This window comes from Octopus bimaculoides, chromosome 5, assembly GCF_001194135.2.
Source record: "Octopus bimaculoides isolate UCB-OBI-ISO-001 chromosome 5, ASM119413v2, whole genome shotgun sequence".
Lineage (NCBI taxonomy): Eukaryota > Metazoa > Mollusca > Cephalopoda > Octopoda > Octopodidae > Octopus > Octopus bimaculoides.
The window spans coordinates 21,604,987-21,619,014 of NC_068985.1; the positions used below are offsets into that span (position 1 = coordinate 21,604,987).

Consider the following 14,028-nt stretch of genomic DNA (forward strand, 5'->3'; position numbering starts at 1 on the left):
ATATATATATATATATATATATATATATATATAGATGTGTGTATGGTGAGATTAAAGGTGACAAAATAACTTGGGTTCCTTATGCTTTATTTTAAGAAAATTTTATATATTGAATATATATTACAAAATTACTTAATGCTTCTGGTATTTTAGTCTCAACAAATGTTATGTATCTTGTAGAACCTCTTTTATGTACTATTTCAAATTGTTAATGCTTAAAATGACTTCTGTATATTTAATAAATTTTGAATAGGACACTTATTTCTTACTCTTTTTTTCTAAAGCATGAATTTTCAAGAGCCTTAGGATGTGGCTACAAAATTTTTTGCCTTCATATTTTCGTACTAGTGATAAATTATTTCGATATTGCATTATGGAGGGGAATGATTTTTTTCAATATTAAATTGATAAATCAGTTGGACCTTTTTATAACTCATTCGGGCATAACCCTTTGTTGATTTACCTCATTGGGCTTTCTGATACTTTTATATTTTAAATATAACTTTGACCATAGTGTCTTGATGTCTTTATAGTTGTATTGTTTCCTTGGTGTGCTAAACTAAAAGAATATTCTACATGGATTAAATTATATAAATTGCATAGCTACCTGGGCATTTAAATTTTTTTTTATGTAAAACAACAATTACAATTTGTCAATGTGGCAGTTCATATTATGAATGCAAATACCAAGACATTTGCCTTCATTTAATTTTGAAGATAAAGAATAACTTCATTATTAAACTAATATTTGGGACATTTAACATGAAGTGGGAAGTTTGTGTCACAACTCAGGCAGGTTTGTATTAAAAGGGTTAAATTTTTAGGAAAAATAATTGTAAATAAAATTACATTTTATAGTGTTTTTCAAATGTAAACATTGTATGTTTTCCAAGTTTTGATCCAGCAGAGTATACAATTTAATGTCTGTTGGCAGTCATTTTATCCTGAGTTCTGAAAGTTCCCAAAATTTACCCAGTTGCTGTATATGCTCTACTTCTGTGTTGGTTTCTATTTCAATTAATAATGTTTCTTTGTTTTAGGCTTCCAAAAAGACTGTTAAACCTGCCAAACCTGTAGAACCTGAAGAATCTTCAGAGGAGTCGTCTTCAGAATCAGAAATGGAAGTTGTGAGTACCTTTTTTTTTTTTTTAACACAAAACCTATCAAAGATTAGATTCGGTGTGCTTGAGTACAGATAAATCCTTGAATTAAATTTCATATTTTTATTTTAAAATAATTTCTCTCTGAAACCTAAGAAGGTAGAATTACTTGGCAACCCAGTCCTGTCTTTTCTCCTTAAGTCATTTGCCATTTTTTAATAATAACCATAACTTATTCAATCACCTTCTGATCAACATTGCTCCCTGTCTTTATCAACAATGTCTACTTCACTCACTTTGTCACCACTATCCACTTGCAAGAATTTGTACTTGTTCCTTCCAACTTTTTGTACATAACATAAATTGCCTCTGCATCTGTATAAACTCTGTAGATCTGTCTTGGGGTAGCTCTAAATTTAACTCACGACAGGTTGTATAGGTTGGTGGCTTGGTTGTAATTTGAGACCTGAAAAGTTTTTTTTCTTGCAGTTAGTGGATTGTTACACATGGACATGTTTACATGTGATTAAGAAGCTGGTTTCCTGACCATGTAGCTTTTGGTTCAGTCCAACTACTTGGCACTTTTAGTACTTGTCTTCTATAGCACTGAGTTAAGTACTTTGTGAGTGGATTTGGTTGATGGAATATGGAGAAAGCTGTTCATGTATGTGAGTGCTCTTGCTTGTCATTGGTTTGAACAAGTATTGTTGGCTTTCAGTCTTTGATGTTTTGCTATGGCAAAATATTACCTTGCTTGTAATTCAATCTGATCCATGAATAAAGATGTATGCTGAAACAATTTTTTCTGATAGAAAAAATTTTTTTTTTGTTTTTAGGAAGCTCCAGTTGCTACAAAAGCTAAGAAGCAGTCAAAACAAAGCAAAGTTGCTGGTAAGATTTGATTTATATAATATTGTAATTGGTGTATAGACATGTTTTTATTGGGCTTATGTTAGGGAATCAATTCACTCACTTCTCTGTAGTCTATCCTGGCAATGATGTTTAGGGTTTCCTGTAGGTTTTTTTTTGTTGTTTTTTTAACAAAAAAAAGCTAAATAACAGAAATATGTGAAGTGCTGTGCATTTTGTGTTTGTAATAAATGCCAGGAAGTTTGAGGTTAATCCTTTAGTGTTCAGATTACTCTGTCAAATGTAATGCTTATTTATTCATATTGCTTTGAATTAATCTCGCATTATCCTCTGACTGAGATTTCAATGATGTGATTGCTTATTTTCATAATGACGTTGGTAAATGTGAGATACTGGATATAGTTAGTTTGAACATAGAACAAGTAGACTAATTAGGGTTGGATATGGCCAGTTTAAATGCTAAACGGTTAAATAAATGCCCATACTGGACTTGATGTACAAATTCATGAAATTTAAAAATGTTCTACCTTTAATAGCTATAATCTATTTATATCTGCTTTATTTTTGTAATAAATATTTGTTTTTGCTTTGTACAATAGCAAAGAAAAAGAAGGAAGAATCCAGTGACAGTGAAGAAGAAGAATGTAGTGAGGAAGAGGAAAGTGATAGTGAGGAGGAAGAGGAAGTAGAAGATAAGAAGAAAAAAGTAAAAAAAGAGACAGTAAAAGAGGAAAAGAAAGCAAAAAAAGAAGAAAAAGCCAAAAAGGTTGCTGAATCAGATGATTCTGAAGAAGATTCTGATGAATCTGAAGAAGAATCAGAAGAGGATTCTAGTGAGGAAGATTCTAGTGAAGAAGGTATGCAAATCCTCAAAATATATCTTGAATAAATTTTGTTTTGAAATGTTTTCTGATATTGACTAAAAACATCTTTTTACTTTATAGAATCAGAAGAGTCTCCTAAGCCAAAGCTCAATGGAAATGCTGATGGTATTTAATTTTGGTTTTCTTTCTCAATTACCATTTTTGTACAGTTCATGTTTCCCATATGTATATAATTTAGAATTTAATATTGGTTTTATAAACAGCTATAACCTTTTGTTGTGTTTTGGTAGTCATTACGCTAATAGTAATAACATGTACTGGTGTGTGTTATTGGCATGATAGCCGTCGCAAGGTACAATGTGTGTATGTTATCGTTATTGGTGTAATGAGCTTCCCAAAACACGGGATTTGTTTCAAAATGTTGAGCCTCATGACAGACCTTTGGCGATATGCTGTCCTTGTGAAGACTTGTCAAGCCAAGTGAAATCATAGTCATGGCCATTGCCAGTGGTGTGTAAAAAAAAAAAAAAAACACCCATTACACTAGGAAGGGCATCCAGGGGTAGAAGCCATGCCAAATCAGACTGGAACCTGGTAAAGCCCTCCGGTTTGCCAGCGAGGAAAGTGGCCATTAAATGATATGTGTAGTATGATTTTTTTATGGAAAACAGCTATGTACACTTTTTATTTGTGAGGTAGTTAGAAATAGAAACTTAATTACATTGTTTGTATCTGTGTAATCATTTTGTCTTCAACAGGTTCAAAAGAAGCTAAGAAGCGTAAAACAGAGCCAGAAAATGGTAACGATGCCAAGAAAGCTAAAGTTGATGGTAAGATTTACTTTGGTTTGTGTGCATGCTCCAAAGTTTTGTGGTTAGAAGTTCTACAGCTTCTATCAGGAAAAGCATTCTGAGACACACTTTCATATCTTAATGTAATAATGTGGCTGTTTATGAGCATACCTTGTTTCATTTATTATCCTGAACAAAAATTACTTAAGCTTGCTTCACTACTACGTGGTTCTGGGCTCAGAGCCAACCAAATCCTTGTGAGTATTCGGTGAATGGAAGCTGAAAGCCTGTTTATATATATATATATATATGTGCGTGTGTGTATCTCCCTCCATTCCCCCCTGTTACTGCACGACAACCAGTGTTGGTGTGTTCCTGTAACTTGGCAGTTCAGCAAAAGAAACCAATAAAATAAGTACTAGCCTTTAAAGAATAAAACCTGGGGTTAGTTTATTAGACTAAAACCCTTAAAGGTGGTGCTCCAACATGGCTGCAGTCTTATGACTGACACAAGTAAAATATTAAATTACTTAATCGGCTTTTAATGCCACATCCCAAACGAATTGATCCAGTGATCAATTATGGGATCATTTCATTCCTGCTTGGAATCACTTTGTAATTATGCTTTGAAGAATCTTGTGAATTAAAGTCTGGTATCAAACTGCATGGTGGAGATGTATTGCTCACATTATCATCTCCAAGATCTTATCTCTTATTAAGCCCTTAGCATTCAGATGTTTGCCAAGTATGTTTATTTATTAGCACCATTTTGAATTAATCACGTGGCTTTGAGATTTTAGGGTAGGTAGAATATTTTGGCCAGGATTTTCTAAAATAAGACTAAGCATTGCTTCTTGCTTGGAAAATTCCTTTGTTGTCATTTCTACTTCCAAGCAAACTTCTCTTGAATTGCAGCTATGTGTGATCCAGGACAAGGTGGCAAATGTGTTTACTTGTGGTACAGGAGTTGAAATTGATAGAAATAATAAATTTGATAAATGATAAGTTACCACTGACAATATTGTTGGTTATTATGAAAGAAAGCTGATGTTGAATTTTTCAATTATTCCTTTTCAGAGTCTGTAACAGTTATGTGCAGAAATATTCCTGAGGAAGTGACTGCTGAGGCCTTTGAGAAATTTCTTAAGAAGAAAGGAATTGAAGTCTCATCTGTTCGCAAGCGTGAGGACAGAGCGTATGTATTACAATTTCTTGTTAGCTGTTTTACATTTTATAGGCTTTTTGTTATGCATATTCACTTTGTATTGTTTTATATTCACTCATTTATATTGCTTTCTGTTATAGATTTGCCCACATTGACTTGGCTAATCCAGATGATCTTGATAAAATTTTAGCAATGCAAAATCTTGACTATAAAGGGTCTGCACTGACATTTGAGAAAGGTCGGCCCAAGAGACCAAAGGGAGAAAGAAACACGGGTACGTTGATTTTGTTTGTACAATAAGAACTCGAGGGAAAGAAAATCATAGATACAATGTCCTGTTGGTAGACTGAACAGTACACAACAGTTTATGCTTTTTTTCCCCAGGTGATGAATCAAACACACTATTTCTGAAAAATCTACCTTATGATGACTCAGAAGATAGTCTTAGAAGCAAACTGATGGAGATATTTCCTGAAGCACAAAGTGTCAGAATTCCCTATAAAGGAGATTCACATAAGGGGTAAGATTACAATATCTTTAATTTACAGTGTGCCATTTATATAATCATTTGCTATGATTGTCTTTAGTGTTTTAAAAAAAACAAACAAAAGTGTGCTTATTTTTTGTGCTATAGTCTGTTTTGGCCCTTTTGTTACCAAAAGCGCCAGTAGTAACCCATTCATGTTTTAATGAGAATTTCGGCATTAATCTCACTACATTCTTATGGTTTCATTTAAATACCCAACATAATGGCAGATAGTTACACTATCTGCCATTATGTTGGATATTTCAGCACTGAGTTTGAGTTCAAAGTATTTTCAAAACGAGACTGAAAATATATGGCAAAAGCCACATCTTTGGTAATGAATTGAGTATTTATATGTCCGAAAGTGAAACAATTTGGCCAGTTCTTAGGACGGTATTAGACCTATCCAATCTAAAGAAACAAAACCATTAGAGTGTTTACTTTTTTCTTTGAATCAATTACTGCAGGAATTATTAAACAGGGGAAAAAAAAAAAGTTGTGGCTTCCCACAATACTTAAAAGAAAGTTACATCCAAGCACTTCTAGGAGTATTGTGAATGTGTATATATAGATATACATGCATTTGATTTATAATTGCTTTTTTTTTTTTTTTTACCTATAAGGTGCTTGACAGGGTTTGAATTGTGAATCACTATGTTTCTGTGTATAGTTTGTGTAGATTTATTGTTTTAAAGATGAATCTGTTTATGGTACACCTGTTTCATTGTCTTAGTGTGTTTAAAGATTAACTGTTAAATAACCCAGTAATTTGCACAATTTGTCTTTAAACTTTTGTTGTATACTCATTGCATATTAGCTAATAACTCATTTTCTATGCTGGTGCTTAAATTTAAATAGTTTATTTTGTTAAATCAAAGTTGTTTTATTGACCCACTCTAAATTTTTCTTAGTTATTTTTGGGAAGATATTAAACTTTATTTTAAAAGTTAATTGAAACATGTAGGGTGTATTTTGGTTATCAGAAAACAGTTCTTAGTTTACTGTATTTGTTTTGGTTTCAGGTTTGCGTATGTTGAGTTTGAGAGTTCCGATAATGTAAAGGATGCACTTGAAAACAAACAGGGTGTTGAGTGCGGGGACCAACGACTGTTGTTGGATTATGCAAACAGTCCCAAGACTGATTATTCACAACAAAGAGGAAGAGGAGGCTTTAGAGATGGTAATTTTTATTTGATACTCACTTCAATTGTAATGAAATAGCATTACTTTGGTGCATTTATTAACCTTTTGTCTCTTTTTATTCAAGATGAACCAGAAGAATCCAGTGTACTTTTAGTAAGAAATCTGTCCTATGATTCAACAGAAAGCTCTTTACGGTCATATTTCAAGGATGCTACTGATATACGATTACCATCATTTCCAGATTCTGGAAAGCCAAAAGGGTGTGTAATGACAACTTGTTCACTTTTTGCATTGTGTTGTATTGGATTTGACATTTTATTGCATATGTTCTTAGTCCATTTTTAAATATGGAACTTTCTCTTTTTTCTGTTTTAGAATTGCCTTCATTGATTTTGATTCTATTCAAAATGCAAAAAGTGCTCTGACTAAATTTGATGGTACTAACATTGATGGCAGATCTGTACGGTGCTGTTATGCAAGAGGCAGAAATGATGGTGGTGGAGGTAGAGTAACTTTTTGTTTTGTTACTGAAGACAGGTGTGGTTGGAGTTTAAAAACTTATGCAGTAGGCATATTGGAAAGGTTTCAGAAAAGTAGATCATGGTATACTGAGTGGCAAAGTTAATTTGGGCCCAATGAAGATTTTTTTTCCCCCCTTGTATTTGCTATATTGTAGTTATTTAAATTCAGATTGTTTTTACCAAGCCACCAATGGTCTACAATTTCTTATAGTGACTTCTTACAGTTGTCACTATAACTATTTTGTTGACCATTGACCCATTAGCATTTAATGAAGCCACATTTGGCCAAAATATTATACCAGCCTCTGGTGCCTTGCCCTGTGATGTCATTATAAAACTTATCAACTACCTCAAAATATGATCTAATTAATTCAAGATAAGTGTGTATTACATTTAACAGTATGCTGAATGCTAAAGAGTTAACGTTTGATTTTGTAAGTTCTTCGTCAGCTATTTTTCTTCACACTTAAATACAAGATGATAACACAGATTGATATGTAAATTTCTTTTCCAGGTTTTGGTGGAAGACGTGGAGGAAGTTTTGGTGGTGGACGTGGAGGAGGTTTTGGTGGTGGCCGCGGTGGCGGAGGTTTTGGTGGTAGACGTGGAGGTTTTGGTGGTGGACGTGGTGGCGGAGGTTATGGTGGTGGCCGTGGCGGTGGAGGTTATGGTGGTGGTCGAAACAGTTTTGGTGGTATGTATAACATTTTTCTATTTTGTGCTTTTAATTTACAGGTTTAAAATGGAATGTTCATTTTTCCCTTTGTCTCAACATTTTTTTTTTCTTCTCCAGGAACAGGAAGGAAAAAGACTTTCAGTGATAGCGATTGAGCAGTTTGGACAATAAAACTGTGCCTTCCATTGTAAATGGATGATAACTGATCATGCCTCTTTGTTTTATATTCAAGCACATTCAATGTCTGCAGATGAAATCACTGTAATTCCAGTCTTAATATTTGTGGACTTCCTTGTACATAGCCATAACTTTTTAATGCCACTGATGTTGTATGCTAACTTACTGCCATTAAAATTATCAAAATATCTATCTTGTTTGTCAATTACTTTCAAGTATCTTCTAATAATTGTTGGTATCTTAACTACAAACAGTTTATTCATTGTTTTTGGAACTGATTGCTATTCCTCAAGAAGTTATGTTGCTCATCTTAGGGTGAAAGTTACTGGACAATTTCTGCTCTGGTTTTGATTTCAGCCTCTGTAACCAGAAGTCTGTTAAGTTGCCACTTTGTGTTGGTAGGAAAACTGCTTCTTGTTTGAGATCCAAGTAGGGTTATAAACATTTACAGTTCCAGGTCAAGATACTTTTAGAGGAGTAAAATGAAAGGGATGCAAAAAACATTAGTTTTAATAAATTGCTTATATTTTACACTTGGGAATACATGATGCTCAACTTAGTTTGGTGGTTAATGCTGGATTTCTCCAGATCCTGTCTTGGGAATAAACATGACTTGACAGTGTTGCTACTACATGTTGCATCAGTACTAGAGATGTTTAAGACTGACAGTTTTCATTATCCTAAATATACATGTGAGGTGGAAAGGTTGCCAAAGTCGTAAATCTTCGATGGGAGTTCTTAGAGCCAATTATATTTCAATTTCTTTTCCATTCCTATACAGGTAGTCAAATCTTCAGTCCAAAAATACTTGGAACATTTTAACCTTGGACAGAATAATCAAACACCAGAACAATAGGCGTTGTGATGACATTGGGAGTAGGTCTTTTCGGTAGGAGATATCCTAATAAGCTGGATAGCTTGCTAGTAACTATCTTACAAAAACTAGAAAAAGTGACTTTACAAAAGAACCTCTTCTTCAACAATTGAATGCGTTCCTTCTTAAAAGTTAAATGGTTCATTTGTCTTAGGGAGGAACTTACTACGAGACATCTGGTAAGGGGTTCAGTATCTACAGTACTCTCCTTTTAATAGGGGCTAGTTTCAAGTCACTTCACTATATACAAGCTATTGTTTGTACTGGCCTGGGCACTACTGTGGATAACTGTTATTTTCTTCCTAACTACATTGATTTGGGTTCAATACCGATGCGGAAATTTTTTGCCTCTTCTACAGACTCTGGCTTGAGTGGATTTGGTTGGCAGGAGCCTGTTATGTGTGAGTGAACTTTGCATCCTCCCACACCGTGTGCTTGCTGGTTACTAACAGTGCCCTTCCTATTTATGCAGATGGTGTCATTTCCTTCCAGTCTACCACAAAAGTGCAACTATGTTAATCAATATCTCCTTCAAATGATATAATTTTCTACATAACCATGTCTTTGCTGTTTTGATGGATTGGCATCTGGTTGTAGAATTAACTGCCAGCATATTTTCATCTGCTCTGTACCCTCATGGAAAAGTAGACATCAAACTTATGATTTGCTGCTGATGGATTATGATCCAAGTGCTTAGGATATGGTCCAAAGTGATCATGGATAGTTCCACTAGTATGATTTGGCTGCACCCATTCCTTTCTTTTCTCTTGTATTCATGTCCAGAGGAGGTATTTTCTTCACTTTTCAGCTCATTTAAAATAAAAGGGTATTAGATGCCTGGATGACCACATACATGTATGCACGTGGACTCAACTTATACATCATACACACTTATAAATTGAGCATTACTTTACCCTTAGAAAGATGCTGCTTGCCCCAGATTTGCTGTTCATGTGCACTGAAATGTGGAAAATTTTTGTTTTTGTAGAAAGTACCAAATAGCATAATTTTAGATGAATCCTTTTTTTCTCATCAATCTATTTTCTACACTGGTGTCCCCAACATGATTTGATGTATGTACATGGTGTGACAGCAAGTAACACCTTAATATTTTAAGTTTTAGCATTGAATTCAATATAATTTGTCCCATCAGAGCTTTTTTCTTTTTTCTGTTACTACTAGTGTTCCTTGGACATTATATGGCAATTGTAGAACAACTACAGTGACACTATCATTACCAATGCTAAAGACAACTCAGCCACTCCTATGCAATATTTACAACTGAACTTGTTTCCATCCTGAAAATCCTTTCTATAATTATTTTTACACAATTTTTATTTTTTTATTTTGTCATTTAAATACTTTATTGATTACTCACTGTGAAAGGCTGCCTTATGTGGACGATCAGAAGGACCAGCTTTCCAAATTGATGAGGCAACGAAGGATATGAAGACTGGGGAAAGACCCCTGCCTTTCAGGAATCACCACTGAGATGCTTAAAATATGTGGCAGGGTGAGACGGCCTAGCCACCTTGTACAGTTAATCATGTCCAACAAAAAAAGTCATATCTAATGACTATAGTCAACTACTACAAAGGTAAAGGTGATGCCTAAGTTAATTTTACAGAGGTACCGATCAGACAGACTAGCGTGGGGAAGTTATAGAGAGGGCCATAGTTCAAGTTAACCCTGTTGAGATGCAGTTTGGTTTTGCATCAGGGTGAAGCACCTGATGCTACCATCCTGGTAAAGCAGCTACAGAGGTATTCGACAATGAATAAACCTGAACTTGACACAAATACACTGCTCCGTCATCTGGCGGTCAATGCAGAAGCTAGGGATGAGTGGTTGGTGAGAGCTGTTCAGGTACGCTGTCAGTAAGTTGATGGTTGACAATGAATTCAGTGTACAGGTAGTTTACCAAGGATCAGTTCTTATCCCCTTCTTGTTCATCATAGTCCCCCAGGAGGTAACAGGCTGCCCATGGGAGCTCCTCTATGCTGATGCTCTTGTTCTTACAGCTGAGTCAGTATCTGAAGTAGAGGAAATTTTAGGTTTGGAGTCTAGTAGGAAACAAATCCTTTCAGGGAGATAGCCCTACTTGGTAGGGAGGGAAGGTGTTGGTAGAAATTCTAAGTGATATACCCAGCTATGCATGCACAAGGTGCAGTAGTCTTCGTGTATGGTAGATGTGCAGGTACAGTAAGAGCTAAATGTAGTCTTCAACAAATATCTGGGGGAACCCTTAGAAGTAGTAGATGGCATCTGTTACCTTGGTGACCAAGTTAGCATTAGAGTAGGAAGTTCTGAAAGCATAATTGCTAGAATAAGAACAAACTGAGCAAATGCCCTCTCCTTCAGCATGAAAAGCGGATTATATGATACTTGTATACATTACAACAATGCTACATGGGTTACAACCATAGAGGACTTGCAAAGGCTTGAGAGAAAGGAAGCCAGCATGTTCCACTGGACAGGTAATGTAAGTGCACGTGCAGCAGGGTAAAAGATTTAAGAGAAAAATTGGGTATCAGATGTAGCACGCAAGAGAGAAGAATGCTGGTATGATCACATGGTATGTATGGATGAGGACAGCTACATTAAAAAGTGTCCAACTCTAATTGTGGAGGGAATGTATGGAAGGGGTAGACTCAAGGAGGCATGGAAAGAAGTGGTGAGAAAGGATCTTGTACCTCACTGGGGAAATGACAAGGAACTGAGACTGGCAGTTTGCTGTGCTTGAGAAAAAGCATAAGTATAATTTCGGCTATCCTTTACAGCGATGCACCTCCTAATCCCTCTCTCAGTCAATGGGACCTTGTTTTGTAAGCTCGTGGGTACTGGTGCCATATAAAAAGCACCCAGTACACTCTGTAAAGTGGTTGATGTTAGGAAGGATGTCTAGCTGTAGAAACCATACCAAAACTGACAATCGGAATTTGGTGCATCTCTGGCTTGTCAGCTCCTGTTGAACTGTCTGACCCAGACCAGATTGGAAATGGACATTAAATGATGACATTTTCATTTTAGCACCAAGAAAACACAGATTTAAATTTTCACAAATTTTTGATCAAAATAATACCTCTGGAACCTAGTCTCTTAAGTAATCCACATTTTATGAAGTCTTTGAAAGTTTTTCTCTAATGGTCTTAATTCTAACTTAAGAGTGTAAATCTTATCTTTATTTAAACCTGCTTTACAAAACTATTAAATTAACAGGCACATCAACAAGCCACCAACTTCAAAATTAACACCAGCAACGTTCTTATAACCACTTCCTCCTGCATGCAAAATAGTCCTGTCGCAATTGTGTCTGCTGAGCAAGTCATCCTCAAAGCTTTACAAACCCCATCTTCCATTCATTACAAATCCTTTAAAACTGGGGTTTTCAAACTTTTTGACTTGCAGACCCCTTTATATTTCAGGCTTTATCTTAGGGACCCCCTTATAAACGCTATGAAATTTATACAAAAATATTTGCTTAAAATAACATATTTTTACATTTATTTATTTAACAGTATTTAGCAAATAGGTTTATTGTCAATTAAAAGATTTCGATTAAAAAGCATATATAAAATCAAATTGCCCATAAAAAGTATTTGCTGTCCATGGACCCCCTGTCTTGTTTTTGCAGACCACAGCTTGAAAACCCCTGCTTTAAAACTATAAAAAATACCTGTTAGCACTTCCAACCACATGGTTTTGGATTCAGGTCCACTGCATAGCACCTTTCAGTAAGTGACTTGAACTTGGGATGACCAAAGCCTTGCAAGTGGATCTGGTTACAGAAGCTGAAACTGTTGTGTGAATGTGTGTGTATTGTCTTGACATTATGTGGGAGGCATTCACCATCTGTTAGTATACTTCTGAGGCCTTTTGGGCAACCTGCACAGCAGAGTCCAGCCAGTCCCCATACTCATGATACCTTACCTACCACGACCATACAGCTGACCAACACAAGTTATCGACCCAGCTGGATCTTCCATGAAGAGAACACAATAAGCAGGATAACCTTGTAAATAAGTGTCAATCATCTCCAATATTCTGCACATACATGTCTGGCAATAAGATGTTGCCTGGCTTGGAAACAGGTGAAGGTTAACAACAGGAAGGACATCCAGCTGTAGAAAAGCTGCAAGCATGGAAAAGTGGACAATAATGTTTCAATTTCCAGTCATATACAACCAGGAGTAGACAAACATTCAGTATCCACTTCTGTGAGTAAATTAATATTTTTCACTCTTAAGAATCCCAGTATTCAACCTTTCTATACACAATAACTATCTCATTTCTTTTAAACTGAACCAAGACCTTATTGCTGAACAATAGCCATCTGCAAAGCAAATACCACAAATTGCTATACATAATGATATTAACTGAACTGGTTTGTATGATTTACAATCACTAAGTTACATATGAACTCACTGATGTTTTCACTGACAGTCATTAGTGAAAACATCATCATCATCGTTTAACGTCCGCCTTCCATGCTAGCATGGGTTGGACGATTTGACTGAGGACTGGCGAACCAAATAGCTACACCAGGTTCCAATCTGATTTGGCAGAGTTTCTACAGCTGGATGCCCTTCCTAACGCCAACCACTCAGAGAGTGTAGTGGGTGCTTTTACGTGTCACCCGCACGAAGGCCAGTCAGACGGTACTGGCAACAACCACGCTCAAAATGGTGTATTTTACGTGCCACCTGCACAGGAGCCAGTCCAGCGGCACTGGCAATGATCTCGCTCGAATGTTTTTTCACATGCCACCGGCACAAGTACCAGTAAGGCGACGCTGGTAACGATCATGTTCAAATGATGCTATTTATGTTCCACTGGCACAGAAGCCTATGATGTTGACCAGCTGACAACTCATATATTCGTTCCTTCTATGACATATTTATTTAACTTGTTAGCATTCAGATTACTTTGTCAAATGTTGACATTATTTTGAATTAACCATGCATTATCTTGTAGATGTGATTGCTTATTTTTAGAATGACACTATGGAGTAGGCATGAGGGCTGGATCTGATCAGTTTGAACACAAGACAGGTAGAATATTTGGGCTGGATATGACCAGTTTAAATATAAGCATTTTAGAACAAGCAATTTCAGGTGAAAGGTTAATAAAGATTTGTTACTCTAGTTAGTAACTACAGAAATTATTTACAGGCAAAACAAGAAGTGAATATTTTGATGTTTTTTAATCAGAGTAAGTTTACATACAATATCAGTAGTGCAAAAATTCATGGCTATATACAAGTGAAACCACATATGTTAAGAACTGAATAAAAGTGACTTTTCTGCAGTCACTGGATGTGGATGTGGTTGTGATTGAATGTAAAAAAAAAAAAAAAAAAAA

At 35.5% G+C, this 14,028-nt stretch overlaps 1 protein-coding gene across 2 annotated transcripts in view; it reads left to right on the forward strand.

Moving 5' to 3' along the window:
• LOC106875799 (nucleolin) overlaps nt 1-7,983 on the forward strand; it is a 13,499-nt gene extending 5,516 nt beyond the window's left edge. Inside the window, exons 2-14 of one of the 2 annotated variants that reach the window (XM_052968199.1) lie at nt 1,041-1,127; nt 1,937-1,991; nt 2,570-2,827; nt 2,915-2,959; nt 3,553-3,624; nt 4,663-4,780; nt 4,891-5,024; nt 5,135-5,270; nt 6,299-6,456; nt 6,544-6,679; nt 6,795-6,922; nt 7,455-7,634; nt 7,734-7,983. In XM_052968199.1, the coding sequence (XP_052824159.1) occupies nt 1,041-1,127; nt 1,937-1,991; nt 2,570-2,827; nt 2,915-2,959; nt 3,553-3,624; nt 4,663-4,780; nt 4,891-5,024; nt 5,135-5,270; nt 6,299-6,456; nt 6,544-6,679; nt 6,795-6,922; nt 7,455-7,634; nt 7,734-7,771 (1,545 nt within the window). In that variant the 3' untranslated portion in view covers nt 7,772-7,983. The remainder of the gene's footprint in view (nt 1-1,040; nt 1,128-1,936; nt 1,992-2,569; nt 2,828-2,914; nt 2,960-3,552; nt 3,625-4,662; nt 4,781-4,890; nt 5,025-5,134; nt 5,271-6,298; nt 6,457-6,543; nt 6,680-6,794; nt 6,923-7,454; nt 7,635-7,733) is intronic. The other variant, XM_052968200.1, reaches the window with a different exon arrangement.
• Nucleotides 7,984-14,028: the final 6,045 nt, after the last annotated feature.